Consider the following 21,604-nt stretch of genomic DNA (forward strand, 5'->3'; position numbering starts at 1 on the left):
AGAATGTGATCATTTAAAGGTTCGCCCATTAATTTAGGGTAACGTTTGTGAGAATGGATGTCTAACGAAGGGAATACTATGCTTTATATGCCATTTCCATCTTTTTCTCAGCATGGAGAACAAGAGAGGAACATGAAATAAGTGAAGGAGGCAGCGTTACCTCAAACAGATCTCTCCATTCTCTGTGATGTTAGGATGCCATATTCTGGTCAGACATCTCACTTTAGGAGGCTGGAGAACAGGGAGAGGGAGAGAGACATCCTTATTTATTCAATTATTTAGTTCCATTTAAAAAAAAAAGCAGTATTTACTAGTCAAAGAATATTAACATGAAGGAGTACAAAGAAGGTGTAAATAGAAATAACTCAATGTTGCAAAAGTATTCTATTATATAGTGTATATATACAAGGACAGTTTACTTCTACTATAACATATAATTACTACTTAAATGCTTTTGTTTTGTAAGATATTTCAATATAAAACCAGTTACGGACCAATTTTCTTTCAAGGTTAAAGCAGCCCTATTAGCACAAAGACGAACGTAAGCGCATCATTGGCTCTCTAAGGTTATCTTTTCTTCTCTTTGCAGATAATCTGTAAAATGCTTTGCAAACTAATTCATTGGCATTTTCAGTTATTCGCTAAGGCAATACAAAGCACTTCATTCAAACACATTTCTGTTCAATAAAGACACACAAATAGGGAAATGGACAAGAAAATGCAGCAAGACCATGAAAAATTAGTTTTAAAAACCAAAGCCTTTTCCTCTGAGGTGATACGGTTGAAATGAAATGAAATATTTTCTCATTTAGCCTTGTTTTGTGAGATTCTTCAGCCATGAGCAGTCGAAAAGACCCGCATTCAAAACCTCAAAAGCCAAGGGTCCAGTGGTTTATTCGCCGTTTGTCAACATAGACACCTCTGTGTCTTCTGTGTCTGCTCTTTGCATGGAAACACAAGTTTTAAATTTGAGAAACATAAAAATGCATGAATATCATATAATCAAATTTTGATTAGAATATGTTTTAGAGTATTTATAATGATTGGATTTTTCATTTTGTGGGCTGTTATTGGTCCAATGATCCCAGCTAACACTATAATTACTCTTGGATGACACTGTGTTGTGATCGGGGCTTCTTCACTCAGTTTGACAATTCAAAGCTGGCTTACACGTTTCAAAATGTCTACACATTTAGAATAAAACGTACTTTTGACAAATCTGAGAAGACACTTAGCCTTGACTTTCATAACAGTGGCTATTTGTATGGTGCAATGTGGATGGTTGACAGAGAAAATAAAGCTTGCTGTTATTTTTTTTTGACTAGTAAAAGCCACACAGGCTGTTGTAAAATCAGTATAATCGTGTCTTTTGTTTTCGACTCTGTGGCAGCAGTTACACAGACATTGTGGCAGTGGTGGAGAAAAGCAAGGAGCAAGTAAATAATAATGGGAGACCTCAAGAAAAACAAGGAAGACAGGGTTGTATTGATTGCAATCATACACCAATGCCTTTTCACTGCAATGTGCCATTTTCCTTGTGTTCAATTTCCACACTTGACCTTCAATTCAACTTGTTCAAAACACGGCTGCAGTAACACTCAGTCACACAGACTAGAAAGCATGAGCATATCAGCCTGCTCTTATGCCTTTTCACTTGAGCCTAATAACTTCATTACAAATTTTACTCCTTTCAGAAAATGGCCATGGCCCTCCATAAAATCTCAGACCAAATAACGTCTTCCCCTTCTAGCTCACAAACACTCACATACTCACACCCTCTGACTAAGACTAAATCACCATTTTAAGAGTGCATGATACTGTTCACATTTAAGGCCTATTATGCTCTACAGAAGCTAAAGTAATTTTAACCATGCACATGTGTTGTGCATGGTTAAAATCAATCTGTTCAGTCAATCTATCATCAATTACACCCCCTCCAAATTGATTTATTGCTTTTTAGCTGAACCTCTGAGTCACTGCTTGTTGCTATGATTGAATTAGCTCTGAGCACTGCTGTGTAAGTGCAGAACTGAAACATTTTTTGGCTAAATTGATGGATTGAGGCCCATTTAGACCACAGTCCAAATCTAAAGGCTTAATGTATGAAGACAAATCAAAGAGTCAGAGAATGGACTGTTGTAATGTGAGCTACAAGATTGCTGTAGACTACTTACATCAACTGATTTGATGTGTAGACTAACAGGCAGGGGGATTGTTTACTAAGGTCCACCTGCTGTAATCTATCAAACTACTCCAATGGGTTAACAGGGAGTATAATTCCCCTGGCTCACTTTAACTACAGCTGAGCAATTATTAGAGCAAATACACTGATGAGAAACTTTACCTTCCTGTCTGCTCACATGCTCTTCCCAATATCTGTCACAGGAGCAATTATCTTCTTGAATACGTCTAGGCCCAACTCTATGAATCGATGAACGTTTAATGATTGAATCTTTATTATTTATCATTCTATGGCAGGCATCATTAAGCTGCCACAGACACACAGGCAGCATGTGTGTGTGATAAAAGACAAAGGAAGATACAAGACATGCATACGTGTGCACTAATGAGATACATGCACACACAAATAAAACACACAGATTCACAACCTGGCATGGTGAGACAAAGCCTGTGTTGCTTGAATGAATGGAAGAACAGACAAAAAATAAATAAGTGAGCAGAGTAACGTCAACTCACTAAGGTCAAGTGGAAAGAAAAGCAGTATTCTGCAGATCTTTTCCCTATTAGCAGGTTCAAGCACAGACCTCGAAATTCCTATATGAATTTCAACTGAAAGAAATGTGACACTGGTGTCACCATGCGCACATTTTCAGTTCACGCCAGCAGTTGATAGGGCAACACTACTTTGTTCTAGAGACTGCTTCATACACGAAAGGCCAGGACAGAGCAGAACTGAGGGTCGTCATCTTTACGGGAAGCTACTGATTAATGCTGACAACACAAAATACACAGGCAGACACAACGATGAGAAACAACTGGACCACTCACCACCATGTTATAGGCTTCTGGGACGTCTATTTCAAATTGAAACCTTCCACTTTGGTAGTAACCCTCATCTGGAACAGATAGAAGAAGAAAGACAAAGGGTTTCAATAGTGAATACACAACAATATGTGTTTTAGGGCAAACGTCAATTTACAATTTCCTGTGGAAAGAGGTTCTTTAATCATCATCAGACACTTCTGCTCAGGGTTTAGAACTGCATCATCAAGACCTTTTGGATTAGTAGAAGTTTCATGCTGAGGTCAGTGATCGCACGTTAATGGATATTATTTGGAAAAATACTGCAGATTAATCTGTTAATAGATAGAAGACCTTCACTTGAATTTCATTTTCCCTTATAAAGAAACAAAAAACTAATGAGCCCTGGGTGTAGGCATAAGGCTTATGGAAATTAAGGGCATGTTGCATTTAAAAATAAAAGGAGCTATGTTGGTGTTTTGCCAAAAGTAACGTGAGAAGATGAAATACAACACATGTAGTTCAGTTTAAATGTAAATAATCCATCCCGACAATTGCAAGATCAGCATACCATTGAAGTTACAGTCATCAATCCAGACATGGCACACATGATCTGCCCAGGGCGGTGCACTAACAGATGATGCTGCACTGCCAGCAAAACCTGAACCAGGTTAAATGTTAAACGTTAAATGTTTTTGCCTGAAGGCCAGGGGCCAGGGGCCTCTGCGTCAGGACCCCACCTTGCCAACGCAAGGGTCTCGTTGAGGATAGGTCTGAGCTGTACGTAACAAAGTCAGCGTAGATCGACCAGCTAAGCCAAGATCGATGAATCTGCGACAGGGGGGTAAATGAGAGGACCAACGGGAGGAACTGAATCTCAATCGAGGAGCTTATCTCAGGGGAGCGAAGGCCTAATGTGTAACCTTTGAGCGTGACCACACACACTTCTGTAGGTCAAAATGGCTTAACTCCCTTTCCATCACCCAGTGGCTGCTTCTGCTTACAGGGCACACACGCACACCACCACATGTAAGCACACATCACAAATGAAAGACTCTTGGTAAATAGTGTTAGATGTCACACCATCACATGCTGTCTAAAAATCACACACTGCAGCAGCGTTACGCCGGCGTTGTTTGGTTCTGCATGAAAAAGAAATGACAGGTCTTCTTTACGGCAGCTCTGCGAAACTCTGTTTAAAAAGGGGCTTACCTTTGTGAGCCCTCCAATCAAACATGCACAGTCCCTCCCCCTTTCTCCCACTCTGTCTCGCTCTCTCTCCACATGTGGCCTTTAAAGCCAATTAAAGGCTTGTTCAGGATCTGCTCTGATGGGGTTCTTTAATCAGATGGATAACATTTACATTTCTGCTGTGATCTTATGGCACTTTCGGGGATCAGAGGAGGAGGAGGTGGAGGAGAGAGTCACATTTGGACAAGAGAAAAATAACTGCCTATCGAGCTCACGCTGTGTTAGCTCTCACTCAGGTGGACTGATACTCTTAGAAACTTCTGATGGAACTCAACAACATGAGAGAAAGGAAAAGCACTGGGTAGTAAGCCACACAAGAATGTGACTGTGCGAGCGTGTGAACATGTGTATGTGCTCGATTGACTTGGCTTTGCACATTTTGCCTAAAAATACATCGCTCAGCCATCATACATAGATCACATACTAAAATACACCTCTGGGGTATATTTTAAACCATCTCTCTTACATATATGGGGAGGCAAAAATGTTATTTACAACACAATGTCCACACAGCTCTGACATAGTATCAATAAAACTTTAAAGGTTTTTTTTTTCCACACACATTCAAAATTGGCATAAAGACGAGCAGCCCTCTCGCCCCCACTCCCTCCACCTCTTTGTGTACTCAAAACGCTGAGCAATTTGAGATAAGGCCTTCATAAAAGGAGCTATCTAAACCTCACCCAATTCCATTCACTGCAACAAAGATGGAGGTGCAATTTAGTTAGACGGCACAGTCTCCCCTGTATTATAAATGAGAAGAGAGAGAGCGGGAGAGAGACAGAGAGAGAGAGAGAGGGGAACGCTGTATTAAGTAGAGAGACGCAGCTTAAACAAGATGTGAAGTAGAAAAGAGGACGGATGGATGGATACAAAAAGGGACAAGAGAGAATAATACCAAAAGGACAAGAGAGAATAACACAAAGAGAAAAAGCAACAAACTGAAAGAAGGAGAGACAGAGAGTATCTACTGACTAACTACTGCAGTCAGAGGTCATAAATAATTCATGAATGTCTTCAGCACACTGAAACAATCAGTCTTTACTGTCACAAGACACTGGGCTTGCACACACACACACTTCTGGGGATAAACTGTGAGGGAGTCCCAATCATCAAATGACAGAAAGATGCTAGTTTGTTGGCTATTTAATGGAAAATAACCCACAAATTCAGACAAAAATGTAAGGCAATACATTTTTATTCTTTGTCTCTAGATATATGTAGGTAATGAACAGCTGCTGTGAATTGTTGCAACATTTGATTTTGCTCATCAGGAGGCGAACACAAGCATGACACACCTGTTACAGCTCCAGTTCATTTCCTGATGCATCAGGAAAAATCCACACCGTCACATGTGTCTCAAGTTACCACGGTTACCGAAAGGTTTTTTTAGCATAATTATATAGTTTTCTTATGTAGATTGCTGAGAAGATTGCTTCCTTGACAGCTCCTACGTTCAGATGCATTTCATTGTAAGTTTAAGATCAAGACTGATCTTTTGAAGTGGTCTCAAAGAACCCTTCCTCGTATATAACTGGAGCCTTTGTTTGAATCGACGATTTTGACTACGTATTACATTTTCCTGTATGTTTTGGTTTTCAAGCTTTTTTTTCCCCAATTCCGGAAACGCTGCAATAGAAACTCTACTGAAAGGCAGCAGGGGTACTACAGCATGAGTATGAAACAGTGTTTACGTATACAGCTGCAGTGTGACATGTGCATGAAGTTACACATGCTCACCCACCACTGTGCAGAGATGAATTTCTGATGAACATTTAACCTCTGTAGCCTCCTCTTGGCTGTCCACCAACAAAACCCCATGCAGTTGCTTTCCCAAAGAACATCTCACTGTTGCTTTTAGCTTAATCCAATGTTCACCTTGTTTATCTGTGTAATAAATTCAGGAGAAGCTCCAGCAAGCTCTTTAACCCATCCAGTGCACTATGTAGTGCCAAGCCAAAATTCAAATGCTACTGACTCGACTTTGCAAAAGCACATTTACAAACCAACAACGAGGAAGTATCCCTGAATTTTAGAGGAGCATCAAAAAGAAACATCTCCAGTTTGGGAGCTCACAAGATCAAATTAGGCCAAACTAATACTGGAGTAGTCATAGTAAGCCCAGACGGGACACAACAGAAACTGAACTTCACAAAAAGTCACCTGAGGTGTTACAGACCTACAACCCTGATTCTAAAAGTTGTGCAAAACATAAATAGAATTAAAATGCAACCATTTCCAAACAAACTGTGTTTACCATCAAAGGTTTTACAAAGTTCCTGAGTCCATGTAGTAACATCCTACAAAGCGGTAAACCTCGCTCCATCCTCGCTTGTGAACCACTGAGCCTTTCCAGGATGCTCCTTTCATACCCAATCATGATACTATCACCTGTTACCAATCAACCTGTTTACCTGTGGAATGATCCAAACAGGTGTTTTTGGAGCGTTCCACATCTTTCCCAGTCTTTTGCTGCTCCTGTCCCAACTTGTTTAAAATGTGTTGCTACATCAAATTCAGAATAAGCAGATAATTACAAAAATCAATGAAGCTGAGGAGGTGTTTGTACTGTTTGCGATTGAGTACATGTCGAAAAGGATTAGCAAATGACTGCATTCTGTTTTATTAACACAGCATCCAAACTTTTTTGGCATTGGGGTTGTATTCAGATATGACTGCTATAAAATGTCTTTCTACAAAGTACTGATAGAGGATTTAAATAACTCATGTCATTTTTGTCAATAAGGGATCATTGTGTTAAAGAAAAACCCCACTCGAGTATCATTTTTGCCATAAATGTACTTTTTTCAACACACTCTGACCTCCTGCTATCCCTAAAATTAGGCCACTCTTGCAAAGTTTTGCTCCTACACTCAAAGTTTGCAGGTTTCTGCAGCAATGTGCACAACAATAGATTAATTATCTGTATGCAAATCAAGCAGAATATGCACACATTTGAGACACAAAAACAATGAACTTTGCACATCAATTTTCTTTCACTGTTGTACTTCTAATGATCCAAACAATGACATGTGAGAATGTGTTCACCCCAGAGTGTTGCTGCTGTCCCCATTCCTCAGAGACACAGGGGTCTGGGGCTACGGGGTCACGGCACAGAGCGGCTGCATGGGAAAAGGAAACTAAACTAAACAGAAAAACTTAAGAGACATTCTGAGCTTGAAAAGGGTCACTGATTTTGCCAATGTTTTTTGTTTTTTTTACGTATGAAAATGAATGTCAGGTTCATCTTGGTAAAAATACATTTTGATAAAATATTCAGATGTAATATATAGTTTCACAATATCACATTATAAAATAATCAGCTCTCAGCCATTGGCCGTGCTTCAGTGAGATCTGGCCACACAATCTGACACAAACCATGTGTCTATACGCATGCATATTAATGTGTTTCTCAGAAAAAGAAACTGACAAAACCAGCCTGGTACTGAAAATACGAAAAAAATGTAAGGTGCCTGGATAGTGCACCACATGCCTCTAATAAGTGGGTGAGTGGGTGTTTTAGATTTTTGATATTATTGTTGATCTGTAATAAATAAAAATCTGTGTGTATAAACTGTTTAAGGAGCACAGGACTAAGTGAAACCGCTGAACACAAATTCAGGACGTAGCAACAGTTTCAGTGAAAAAGGGATTAAGCTTTTCAGTTCCCAAAAAGCTTAATTTCTGGGCTCATGTATTTTGTTGGATGTGTGTAAAATGGTGTGTTTTGTAGCTGGACCCTTTGAGAACACTTAAATTAGCACATTATGTGTAGCATAAGTAATGCTCATCTGGAGTAAACCTTGCTATTGCATCCCGTTCCCACGAGAACATAAAAGATTAAAAAAAGAGAAAACATAAAAAGGAAGGAAGCACTTACGTAATCCTTGAGCTGTAAATTCTCCTCATGGCAAGTGGAGAAGATTTTACCTTACACTCGTTTGGACATGAGAGATATTGGACAACCTGCATCCTGCGGCGACTTCCCTTTGCAGTTTTTATTTTCCCTCCTGACCACAGTTACCTTCCCTGCAGTGCAAATTAAAGCTCCTGTGTGTATAACGTCTAACTAATGCAATTCTCAAAGGGAACCTGACAGCACAGTATAAGGACAATAGAAAAATGTGAGGCCTACTGAGAAATATCTCTGATCTTATACGTAGACACACACACCCACACCTTGATGTTTTTTTTTCCTTTCATTGCTTTTTTTCTGAAAAAAGAGAAGGAAGTTGAAATAGACAGGTCCAGAGAGAAAAAAGACATTCGCAGCTTCCCTTTGTCTTAATGCTCTTTACAGGCTTAGACTTCTATGACAGCATTTTTACCTACATGCTTATTGAAATGCCCACCAGTACTTTGGATGTGACACTATATTTTAATAATGTACTGTATTAACACTGACTTCAGTGTAGTGGATGAGTGGAAAGAGAGAGAGAGCAGGAGGAAGAGAACAAAAAGATGGAGATAGATTAAACACAGGGAGAAACAAATAGAAAACAAGAAAAGAACAAGTGAAAGGAAGTGTGTGTGTGTGTGTGTGTGCGTGTGTGTGTGTGTGTGTGTGTGTGTCTATGTCTGTGTGTCTGTGTCTGTGTGAGTATGGGTGGGTGTGTGGATGTATATTTCTTATGTTTGGGTCATGTCATATTGTGAGGATTCGCCTTCCTTTTAAGGACAATACTAAAGTCCCCCATACCATAAATCATGAATCAAGATCAGGGTAAGGTTAGGTTTAGGTTAAGCTTTGGGTTAGGGTTCAGCAAGTAGCCGTTATTGTTTGGGGAAGTCTACAGAAATGTAGGCAGGTGTAATTTCCTCTGAAGAGATGGAAACGTGTGTGTGTGTGTGCGTGTGTGTGTGTTCCTCAGGAGATACAGAGGTTTTGAATAATTGAACGAGTCTTTCTCTGAGAACTCTCTTTACCAACTCCTCTTAAAGAACATGACACCAAACCGCGCCTCTAATTGCTGATCTTTGCTTTTCTGTGCAGGTTTTGCTTACAAAGGCCTTTGTGAGCGCTAAGCTGGAGTAAGAGTGCCGACTCGGGCAGCAGGCAGACGGATGAATCACAGACGCACACATACACACACGGGCCGGAACAGCCTGAAAACTTTCAATAAATTCACCTCTTATTGAGACATAAAGATGTCATAACATCTTAGTTGACAAAAATTGATGCTGTGACTGCCATCTCTCCAACAACTCCAACTCTCACAGAACAACTGTACCAGGCAAAATAAGAGACACCGCTCGAATGCAGCCTTAAATGCAATCTTAACCAAAATAAATTCCATTTTCATTTTTAAAGCATAGAAAATTGTGATTCAAATAACAAACTTTCTAAACAAAGAGTAGCAGGAAGCTGCCACCAAATATTTAATGCTCATTATTCCAAAGACTCAGCAAGTGACAAGACAAAAAGACATTATGTAAGAAAATTAAGCTGATCAGGTCTCTTCTGAAAATAACAACCGCTGGTACTTTTTGTCATTTTGTAATATTAGCACTTACAATTGCAATAAACACAATGAGACAGTGGCTCGAGCTTCTTAACATATTTGAGGGTTGTTTCAGCTACATATGCCAGCAAATGTTGGCTCACCACCACTGTTGTAGAAGCCAACAGTTCAGTGGAAGTTATTGGGAGGAGAAAACACAAACGAGGAGTAAAATTAGCCAAACTGTGTGTTGTAAGGATCTATGACAGTTTATAGACAAACTTCCTGGTTAAACTTTGATCTGCCGTAGTTGTGTGAATATTATTAATGTATATTAGATTATGACTTTCAGTTTCACCTCCAAATAAAGTGGTTAATATGATCTGTTGTTTTGTTTATATCCTGTCTGGTCAGCTGATCACTAGAGTTTTTTGCCCTGATGGACTTCATTGTAGCAACGTGTTCTCTGAAATAAGTAACTGCTTTATCAAGTAAAATGTCATCAAAACTGACAGAAATCTAATAGAAAATAAGACCCAAGTAATGAATAGTGTTTGAAAATATTCTGTCCATGTTTCACTGTCTTCAATTACCAGCCTCCTCCTTTGTCCCTCTCTTTCTATTACTCATGCACATACAAAAGGAAAGCTATATTTTCACTTTCTCTCAGGCTCTGGCTGGCATTCTCCTTGTCGCGCATCTTTAAAACAGATATGACAATACATTTCCACATTGTGCAAATGAGAGAAATGTGAAGGTGACATTGGGCTTGAGGATAGACAGAAAGTGTGCGTGACAAATAGAGAGCAGGAAGTGAGAGGAGAGCCTCCAGAGACTCGGGTAATCCCACACCAGTGAGTTCGGTTTGCACAATATTCGACAGGTAGCTCACTTAGCTTGGAACAGTGCTGAGAAAGCAGACTGGACTTGGGGAATAATGACTGTGCAGTGGTAATGTTGAAATACAAAGAAGACTGGAATGCCATTTAAAGGGAACACTTGAAGACGCGCACAGACTTTCAAACAAATCGCTAACATTTGCATTTGCTCCCACTGCATCATACACGACATACTCCTCCCCCACAATCTGCTCACACGAACCCTGCGAATTGTCTGGAGTTAAGACGGCACAAAATGAGAAAGCCAGGGATACGGCCGCCTTGTCTTTACTGGGGGCTAAAGCTCTTCAAAGAAAATCATGCATTTGCAGCCTGTATTCAGGCTGTGAGCATCACATTAGGCTGACAATATGTTTTCCAATTTTATCTGTCATGAGGGCTGTGCCCTCAGGATCTTCAGAGCTGACTCACGGTCAGCTCAGGGTCTTCTCAACCAATGACTCAAATCATCAACTTTTAGGGAGCAGCCCCGTTTGTGATACTTGTAAATTTAATATGATGTAAGGATAATGAACTGAAAGGCGTTTTTCCCGTGACGTCTTACTTTAATATCGCTGTAAAATCTACACACAGCAGTAAATATTTGTTTTCATAACCTGTGTCAGGGTCCCTCCTAGGTTTCCCCACTCTCACAAGAAAACAATTTCAAGGTGGAACTACTTTCCTGACTGTACCTTGCATTCTTATACAATCCTAACTGAATCTCTTATGCTACACCAGCAAAAAGTGAAACAGGCTGACTTAGAATGACTTTAAATATAAAACAAAAAATTGTGTCGGAGTCCACCAAATAAGCAAACAGAGTAAGTGTATACATATTAGTGCTGCAGAGGTGGAAGCCAAAATGACATTAGCTGTGACTAATTTTTCTGCATCCAGCTGTTAAATTATCAAAGCAGATATTTATGTAAGAACCAGCATGGGGACAGACAGATGTTTGGGTTTTTTTTCCTCTTACCAGGAGAAACTGCCAGCTGAAAATGATGCAGCTTGTCCTCATCTGGGAAACTGGCTTTGCATGTACCTGAGCAAGAGCAAATGAGGGAGGGAAGAGTGACTTGTTATTCGAGTCAAAGGTAAAGTCTGAAGCAGCTTTATGAACATCTATCATCACTGTTTATTACTTGCCTTTGCACCAAATAATGGCAATCAAATCAACAATATATTGTTTTTTCATTGAATGCTTCCTAAGCTACAGTATGTTTATAGCTGTTACAGGATCTATGCCTTGGGACTCCCTGTGGCACCACATTCCCCCCTGCTGTTCGAGGACATGTACTGCGCTCAAGATCACTGACATCTCCTGGGAGAACTTTTTTTAAAAAAAAACATGTATATATTTTAATCAAACTTTACATCACAGCAGCTCTTTTCACTGAATAACCTTATTTGTTCTGTGTTACATTCAACTCTGGATGGAAACGGCTCGATGACCCATATTTTGAGACTTGTAAAACATGTTAATGATAAAGATGAATGTAAAAGAAACACTGAATTAAACGCAACATTTCAACAGCTTTTCAATCAGGCAGAGCAGAAAGCATACTGTGGGCTGCATGTAAAGCACAGTCCACTACAAATAACTGTTTTTTTTATCACATCTGAAAGTTAATTTATCCTCGGAAGCAATATTTCTCCAGGTTGCAGCAGAAAAAGAAAAAAACGAATAAAAGCTTGTTTTTTTTTCCTTTAAATGAGAGAAAGAACCAGAAGGACACTGTAAGAATATAAAATCAGTTATTCAGCTGCTACACTTTCAGATGTATTGACTAGAAGAACATGTGGGCTTAACAAACAGTAATGTAAACACAGTGAGGGATGCATGTGTAATGAACTCAGAGAGAATGACTCAACTAATTAAAGGAGTTCAGTGTGTATGGAAGTGTAAAGTATACTCACTAGGGAGATTGGCTTCAAGTTCTGCAACTTCTGTTGAGAGAAAAAAAAAGAATAATGAATATGGGAACAGAGGCAAAGAGAAACACACACACACACACACACACACACACACACACACACACACACACACACAAACACACCTGATCCTTACACACAGAGAGCTGACACTGTCACACTCACACTTTATAAACGAGGCGCTGAGAAAAGCTACCTGCTCAGCCAACAAAGTTTCTCTGCATAAAAGCATAATCTCTAGCATACAGGTTGTAAAATAAATTGCCTTCTGCATACAACACAATGCAGCAGGGAAAACAGCAGAACGACTCGATCTGTGGGTAACAAGTAGGAGGCAAAAAGAGAGAGGAAGCAAACAAGAGAACCAGCAGGAAGACATGGAAAGAGTGCAGGGCTGTTTAGCTGCCGTTGCCTCTGGGTGACGTCTGGTTGGATTTTTCACTGCATATTTGTGTCAGCTGGTTTAACGTTTTAACAACTTGCAAAATAGGCGAGGGGCGGGGGGTTGCTCACATGAAGGTCTTTTTGTTGTTCTGGTATGCTATGCTAAGCATTTTCCATTGTCATGTGTGACACACGTGTAATAAAAATATTCTATGAGATATGTAGAGTGTAATAATTAGGTACTTCAATGACTTTTCTTCACTTACGCAGATGGAGGTCAGAGCATGGGATCAGCTCTTTAACAACTCCCTTGGATCTAGCAGGGATCTACTGTTTTTCCCAATGAGACCTGCAACTGGCTTTTGGTGTTTTGGTCTGTATATTATTTGACGCAGTTTATTTGACAAACACTGAGTGTTAGAAGAAGCCTGTCATCCTCAGTTTGAGCTTAGGAGGTGCTGGTCCCAAGACAGATCATTTAACGGTTTCCTGCTTCAGAACTTGACTTAACCTTGCATTATTATCCCGCCTGCAGCGTTTCCCCGGTCCACCACAGTACCAGCACTGAGCGCTACATACTGAATTCAGATTTTTCTTATTACTATTTAAAACAAGTACAATTTTTTTTCATTGTTGAACTGCAGCGCACTGATTTGTATTGATACAATGTACTATGTCTGAATAGCTCCCCCTCCCAATGCTAATGAAGAGAGAGCTGTAGGAGAGGATGACAGCAGCCGAGATGCTGCTGTGGGAGAGCCAGGTAACAGGTGAGACAAGTGAGGAGAGAGAAAGCCCATTTCTCAGGAAAAGGGGCCTCATTTCTCTTCTTCTGTGCCTTGCAGACAGGACATCAGCAGCTACAGGATTTGACCCAGAAGGGCTCAAATGAAGATCTGGCTGGACCACAAACAATAATTAATATCTGCATAATTTGTCCCATCATGAATAAATAATAAGAAATAATGTTTGCATTTCTCTTTTTTTGCTCCTTCTCCCTTTCTTCTCCTTAGTTTTATTATGTGATCTTATTCATGTCCTGTGTATATAATTTAAAGATTAAAAAAATCCTCACAAAAAAAATAATAATAATAATCAGGTGAATGTGTGCAGTTATTTAGCGAATTTCTACAATGATTGCTCTACTTTTTAGGGATGTGTAGTCAACCGTGCAGGCACCACAAGCCTGCACCTAAGAACAGCTGCACAAAGAGGGCTTTTGTTGTGTTCGGAGCAGTTACATATAGAAAATATTACTTGGGACAACACATCACGACATAGCACCACCAGGAAAGCATCAGATGTCTGGAATCTCTTACATCTGGTAGTTTCCAATTTCAACAGCAGGTATATAATAATATAACTTCAGTATATTCACATCATTTTCTAATCATTTTGTTGTTTGCAGACATCTTAGGGATGGACTCTTTTGAGCCCGGCCTTATTTTGGAGCATGAGGCAATCATCGGTGGGTTCAAGTGCCTTCACTGGCTCATAAAAAAATAAACTGGCTCACCACAGACGCTACCCAAAGCTTTTGAGCCTGGCTGAGCTTCTAGGGTGAGACTACTTCAGGAAATTAAAGGCTAAGGTCAGCTAGCCATTATTCAAGATTAAATTAAGTCTTTACATTAATGGATAAAAATGTTAACAAATCACACATTAGTCCTTTGTCTCCTGTTCCAAATGTCATGATTGACCAGAGGAATAATTATAGGTCTCATCCTGTCATTGACGACACGCTCGGGGTTTTACCAGAAGTCATCAAGAAGATGAATCTCACTGAGACCAAATCATCACAGGCAATAAATGACTCCTCTTTATGCTTGCTGTTGTAAGAAGTGAATTTTACCAGTGTGGGATTAATTAAGTCTTATCTTTTTTAACTTATCTTATGTCAGAATCCCATTAATACTGGGTCCTGACAATGAACCGCGAATACTAAATACAAGCCTATGCAGATACCTGGATAAAGAGGGACATGTATTGAATCAATTACTGGACCTGATCCTTATTGCCGGTGGCAAAGCAGACACTGTTGTGACAGCTGTCAAGAAGAAGGGCCTCCCAACAGAGAAACTCTATGGACTTAGCACTGATGGAGAGGTTGTTATGATGGGAAATTACTTTACGCCCATGTGAGATTACTTTGCTCTAACCCATGATTGCCACTAAATAATATCATATAAATTAAGGGAGTGTGAATGGTTGGGAAGTAACTTACAGGCAGCTTACCAAAGACTGCAGCTTGTGCTGCCCACAGATTGGCGCTTGCCTGCCAGGACTCATTGAATGATGTCAAGTGCATTGCAGGGATTACCTTCAAGAACTTTTTTTTTTCACAGAAACAGTGCAAATTGTGCTGCAACACTCAAGGCAGCACCCACCATCCATTGTAACAGTGACTTGAAAGACAGGTAATTTGATACCATTGTAGTTACTTTCTGTCTATTCCTAATTAACCATTATGTCTAAGGCAGTAAAGTAAAGTAATCTGATACCTGAGCTGTTATTTTCTGTATATTCATGTTCAATCATTCTGTCTTTAATTGAAACATGCTGTTGACGCACACTGGCTCTCTCAGCACAAGGCCATCGAGACCCTACTGAGGAACCTGAGCAACAGTCCTTGGAGGCTTGACAGAGGAGGCAGAGGTGAGAAGGTGTCCAGGAGCAAAGGGACTCTCTGCACATCTACTTATCAATAAGATTGAATTGATGCATTGAAATGAGGGTTGTTTGCATGTCTGAGCAATACTAAACAGCTGCTATTCTTGTTTAAATTTAGCTTCCTGGCACAATTCAGATGCTGACGAGCATCAAAGAGACTGGGCAGACTCCACTCCCTGGATTATTCCTGGCCCCCCTCCAACAGGACCCTGATGATTCCCAAGGTTCCACATACAACACAAATAGGAGAGGAATCAGAAAGGGCAAGAAGTGCCTAGGGAGAAGCAGTGGGTCAGATCCAAGCAAGAACTAAATGTTTAAAACTAATGAATTTTGCCCTTCTTCTTCAAAGAAAATAGCATTATTTGTACTACTATGGCCTGGCCCTTAATGACTGTAGTAGTGGCAGTAGGTGCTTCCTAGGCTTTTCTGTTCATTGTAGGTCATCCAGAATTACATATCTGGCCTGGAAAGACACAGAGACAGGACTTTCCATGATCTGGACATCCTTGGGGCCTTAAGTGTAATCAACATCCCTCCTCTGGTGACTCTTGCCAAGAAATTTTGCCCTCAACATAAGGTCCTGCAGGAGTGGTCCTTGTTCAAGAATCAAATCCTTACTGAGGCATCCAAGGTGAATGATTTAGGCCGATTGTGACTACAATCAACCTTGGTTGATAACACACACACAAAGACAACACACTAATGCCAAGGTAAACCAATTATTGTTTCAAGAACAAGAACCAGAAGGAGATTATGAGTCTGCTGGCAAGCGAATTTGGTGAGTGGGCCAACATCTGGCCTGGGCCTCTCTGCGGGCACTGCACTAGTTTCTTGTGTTAACCGTGAGCGTGATTTGTCAATGATGAACAAGGTAAGAGCATTACTTCAAAAAGCACAACATCTAATTGCGCATTTCCTTCACATTAGTGCAGTTTAGGGATTCTTGATTTTGCTTTATCCTCAGGGGAAAACAGACCTCCGAAACCTGCTAAAAGGAGAACCCTTGGTTGTCTCATTGAGGATCTCCATAAATGGACCCAATGCTGAGGCCTTCCCATATGACAGGGCACTGGAATATTTTTTTTTATAAACATCTATAAAATAAGATGTTCTAACAAAGGGTGCAAACTTTGCAACAAGTAGGCTGAGGAGCACTCACTATACATAGTTTTTAAGTTATCTGACACAAAGTGAAGCTATGCAGCACTATATATATAGTGTTTTGTTATTTGTTGGACACAAGGTGAAGCACTGGATCTGTATATACTGTTCTGTAATTTATTAGTCACAAAGTACTTGGCAATTAAAATATTTGGGGCAGGGAACCTTACCTACTGTATCATTTAATAATTCATTTAAGAAAGCGTGGGTGTGACCCCTCCCAGTCAGCTACCACCACAAATAGAATCTAACTCTGTGGGAAACACTGCGTCTGTGAACATCAAACCATAATACTGCAGTACCACAGGGAAAGAAAGAACTTCCACGAGGAAATAGCAATCCAAGAGAGAGGAAAGTAAATCACTTAGATGATGTACCGCAGGGCATTATACTGACAGACTCTGCCCACCCACATTTACTTAGAACTGTAAATGATGGTAAACTTTTTTTGAATCTACTTTGAATGCAAAAAATGCAATGTCCTGATAAACTTAATGTGTCACTTAATTTGATCAAGTTGTTTACATGTTGCATGCAATGAGATTTTGACTCAAATTAGCGTAGAATTGTTGTTCGCACAGTAAAACACATGCAATTTTAGTCCAAGTAATCATGAAATACTGTAATTTGTGGCACTAATTGTATTAAGTACTTCCTGTAGGCTACAATATCCTTCTTGACATTAACGCTATCATCAAACAACAACAACAGCAAATCAGGCCACTATGAATCACATAGGGGTAAAGTGACAGCCCTTTGAAATTTAAAGGGGAAGAGAGGAGGCAGGCACATAGGAGCTACCTATAAATAAAACCAAGGAGAAAGGTAGAAATAGAGAAAGTAGAAATAGAAAAGTGCTTAATTATTTAGCTGCCTTCTTTGTTTTGTTTCTGTACAAATACCCGCTGGACAAAGTGGACCATGGCACAGGTACCTTTGGTAAGGAGGCGGTCCCTGATCGAGACCCTGTGGGTGGAGTCGGAGGCTCCAGAGGCACGACCCGTCTTCCCTCCATCATCCCTCTTCAGCTTACTGGCCAATGTAAGCATGGCTACGGTGCTGTGATCTGCCTCGCTCTGCCCCACGCTGCGCTGTGCTGCACTGCACTGCTGCTCAAATGCCTGACAATCACACAGACCATAAAGAATAAATTAGTTAATCTCACTATACTGCAGAAAAGAGAAAAAACTTCACATAAAAATTGGACACATCAGTCCATGCAAACCTTACAACAAATATTAAACAGACAACAGTTAGTTTTCTTGCACACAAAATATCATACTGTTCCAATGCTGCTGATACAATAACATAGGAGGACACATTTTCAAGGTGCCTGTGTTAAATATGTAAATATTTTCATCACAATCATTTAAAAACACACTCCACTTTCCTCTCACAGTCCAAAGACATGCACACAATGTGAACAAATTCTGAATTGCTCACAGTTGTGAATATGAATGGTTGTCTTGCCTAGAGTGACATCTCTGTGACAGACTGGCGACCTGTCCAGGCTGTATTTTGCCTCAAACCCAGTGGGCTGGAACAGACTCCAGCTACCCCACGATACTGCACAGATTAAGCAGATATACTTTAAATAATGGAAGGATGGATGGATGTGAAAAACCTACAGGGAAGTGTCTTTAAAGGTAAATGATATAAAAGGCCAAAGCTCAGGTCTTCTTAGAAATGATAAAATATAAAAAAGACAGAAAAGGCAAGTGTTTAATAGGTGAGGCACCAGAAATGATGAGGTTCAAGTCTACTCCCTCATATGTTTACTATAGTAATAAACTAACTACTATAACAACACTTTTAATTATGGTGCAAGAAGGAAGTGCTTGACATTGATTAAGGGAGGCCAATTGTAATTAGACTCCCTGTTTTGGAAAGACATGCGGGTGCTGAGTTACAATCTTGTTATGTGAGATTAATTGCAGTAAACTGAGGTAATTAATAACACTAACTCCTACTGTGTAACTTTCCTTGACACAAAGCCCATCCTCTACAACAGATAAAAGATGTGCAGTAAAAGCTAAAGGAGTTGAAGTCTGACCACATGTTCTTTACATTCATGGTCAACTCAAGCTTGCTTTCAGAGAGATGAGAGTCTATTTATGGAGAATACTATGTTTGTTAGACACATAAGAAAAACTTTCACACAAACATTTTAGCACTGTTGAAAGATGCCAAAACTGTACATTAACTATTATGGTCTTCAATAGTGGTTATATGCAACAATAAATTCAGAAGTTCATGAAAAAAATAGAAAAACACATTATTATCTTTGACACTCTAATTTAATTAACTAAAAAAAAAAACAAAAAAAAAAAACAAGAACACCAGACAGAGGGCAGCCTACACAGACAAGCATCACAAATCCTCTTCTATTATAGTAAGAGCAGCATTTTGTCATTGCTAAATAATATTCCGCAGACTCACTGTAACAGCAAAGTAACAGCAAGGGAAAAGAGGACTCTGCCAACTGTCCTATTAATGGTGCTGCAGCAGGGAGCCACTATCTATTGCATGACAATGTTAAACTCAGATCAAAGCGGTCAGTCCTCGTAAACACATCTTCTGGTAACTATCAATGCCGTGCAACAGCAAACGGCATGAGTGGTTGTTTACTCGTTTCCTGTGAGTGTTTCTTGTACCTTTTAATTGCATATAATTTTTAATTGTATATGCACTCATCAGACTACAACATCTGGATTAATGGATTTAAGTATTTCAATCAGGAAAACACAGCCTGCTATTAAGTCCAAAAAAATTATGTATCACAATATTTTATATCTAAATTGTGACCTATAAATTTGAATCACACAAATGCTCAAAATTCAAAAGAAATGTTGAGTTTTACAGACATTCCAGAATCTAATAAATCTAATGATGTCAACATCTACAATCACAATAAATAACTATTACAGCAACTTGCAGGAAATTTCAAGCTTTGCAGCAAACATACAGCCTAACAACCACCCTGACACACTATTTGTATCACTCACTTTACAGAACATAATTCAGTCTTGCTGATTTCACTAATCCATTCTGCTGTTTAGTAAATGTTCAGTCTCCTGTAATTTTTCTGCTAAAGCCCAATATTACCATTTTACTGTTTTCACAGGTGTTGCAGAGGTCTTTAACCTCGCTAGGGGAGCAGTTCACCCTGCCTGTCCAGTCAGAGCACTGGTTGAGCTCATCTGGGGAGCAGCAGTAGCAGAGGGCGAGGGTGTCAGGTATCAGTGAGCCCACAAAATGTGTGTCACTGAGTTTGACTCAACACCCACCTGCCTCAGCTGTCAGTCACTGCACCCTGGCGTCGCTCAGTGACACAGACTACCTGGATGTTAGTCAAATAGCTGCAGGGGTAGGAGCAGGGCCATACAGCATAAGCAGAGCACATACACAGAGAGATTGATACAACTAACTAATAAACGGACACACTGGTGAAAAAACGGTTTGTTCTTGTTCTGCACATGTAAAAACAAACTGGTAGCATTTAGAGCTAATGAGTTCACCTGTTCAGTAAAAATGTAATGTTACAGCCTGGCTGCTATAGCCTTCTGTAACTCACGGTGGACAGAAACTAAATGAGTCCTGCTGACTAACCTGGGATACTGGAAGTGCGTGTTCCACAAGACAAGACCTGTTTTGCTACAAACAGCAAGTGACACGGACTTTTATGAGTTAAGTTACCGCCTGATCGCTGTACTTTTAGCTCGGTAACTTACCCGTAATAAGGAGCCGCTATCACTGCTAATCACAGCTCACAAACAGTCTCAAATCTTAAAACCAGCCTCAGTTGAGGCTTATTCCGCGCACATGTGGTTGAGTGCACGAAGACATGTCACGTATTTCAATCAAATCAAATAATCAGTGAAGACACCCGTTTAAGTTGTTAACAAAGTATCTATGCTAACCAGTGTTAGCTTGTGTGTTATCTGAGCGTTGTTTTTTTTTTTTTTTTACCTGCTGTCTCAGAGCTAGCGCTCCGTGCTACACCATAATCAGCTGCTCTCTGTTCTCGGCGCTGTCTGCGACTCCAGCCGGAGATTACAGGAGGCACGTCCGGTTGTAAATAACTCCAGAAATTATTATTTAGGGTTTAGAAGTGGATATGAACTGATTGGAGAAATCAGCTGTCAGAACTTCGTTCCGGTGTCATGGGCAACGGAAGCGCAGTATATGCCGGTCGTTATTGTTGTCCGTGTAGACATGGGGGCAGATAATTAGTTCCGCGGAGCAGCAGACAGATCATAATCGGTTATGGTAGGTTCGGTTTTTAAAATTAACGTGATGGCTAAACTTGCAGGTAATGATCGGATATGAATTATTTATGTTATTTATTTCTAATTATGAGACTGTCTAACTTAACCCATTGAAAAACCTGTACTTCACGTTAACACATTAGCCAAGAAAAGATTCGTCCACTTCCCCCAATCTTTTTCACAAAGCTTTTTAATCCAGTGTTCAAAAATGAGTTTAACAGAGATGAGAGGAAGTATACATGAATGAAGGGCAGCATTTGTGCTGTAATCGTCCCATTCCATGTTAATGAGCTATTCTGCCCCATTGTTTCAATGTAAAACTTTTTTATACTGTACTGTTGTTACTCATTTATTTATTCATTTATTCATGTATTTTACTTTGCTAACTACCCCCAAATCAACAAAATGAGCCGGGTACTAACACCTGTTAGAGACTGACAATGGAACTACAGCAACAGTGAGATGAAAATCAATTCCATTTAAAAAGTACAAAAAAATCTATATCAAACATATACAATAGCTCTAAAATAACACTCAGTAAGAAGCTGCCATATGATGAAACTTCCTCTCTGCCTGTGCTGCCCACACACACACACACACACACACACACACACACGCACACACACAGCCT

At 39.9% G+C, this 21,604-nt stretch overlaps 1 protein-coding gene across 1 annotated transcript in view; it reads right to left on the bottom strand.

Annotated features, from left to right (window-relative positions):
• ube2f (ubiquitin-conjugating enzyme E2F (putative)) overlaps positions 1–20,864 on the bottom strand; it is a 45,540-nt gene extending 24,676 nt beyond the window's left edge. Inside the window, exons 1-6 of the mRNA XM_041950571.1 lie at positions 20,675–20,864; positions 17,640–17,826; positions 12,473–12,502; positions 11,532–11,597; positions 3,010–3,077; positions 161–231 (exon numbers count right to left, since the gene is read on the bottom strand). Of these exons, the coding sequence (XP_041806505.1) occupies positions 161–231; positions 3,010–3,077; positions 11,532–11,597; positions 12,473–12,502; positions 17,640–17,754 (350 nt within the window). The 5' untranslated portion in view covers positions 17,755–17,826; positions 20,675–20,864. The remainder of the gene's footprint in view (positions 1–160; positions 232–3,009; positions 3,078–11,531; positions 11,598–12,472; positions 12,503–17,639; positions 17,827–20,674) is intronic.
• Between the last annotated feature and the right edge of the window lie 740 nt (positions 20,865–21,604).

This window comes from Chelmon rostratus, chromosome 13 (assembly GCF_017976325.1).
Source record: "Chelmon rostratus isolate fCheRos1 chromosome 13, fCheRos1.pri, whole genome shotgun sequence".
In the NCBI taxonomy this organism is placed as follows: Eukaryota; Metazoa; Chordata; class Actinopteri; order Chaetodontiformes; family Chaetodontidae; genus Chelmon; species Chelmon rostratus.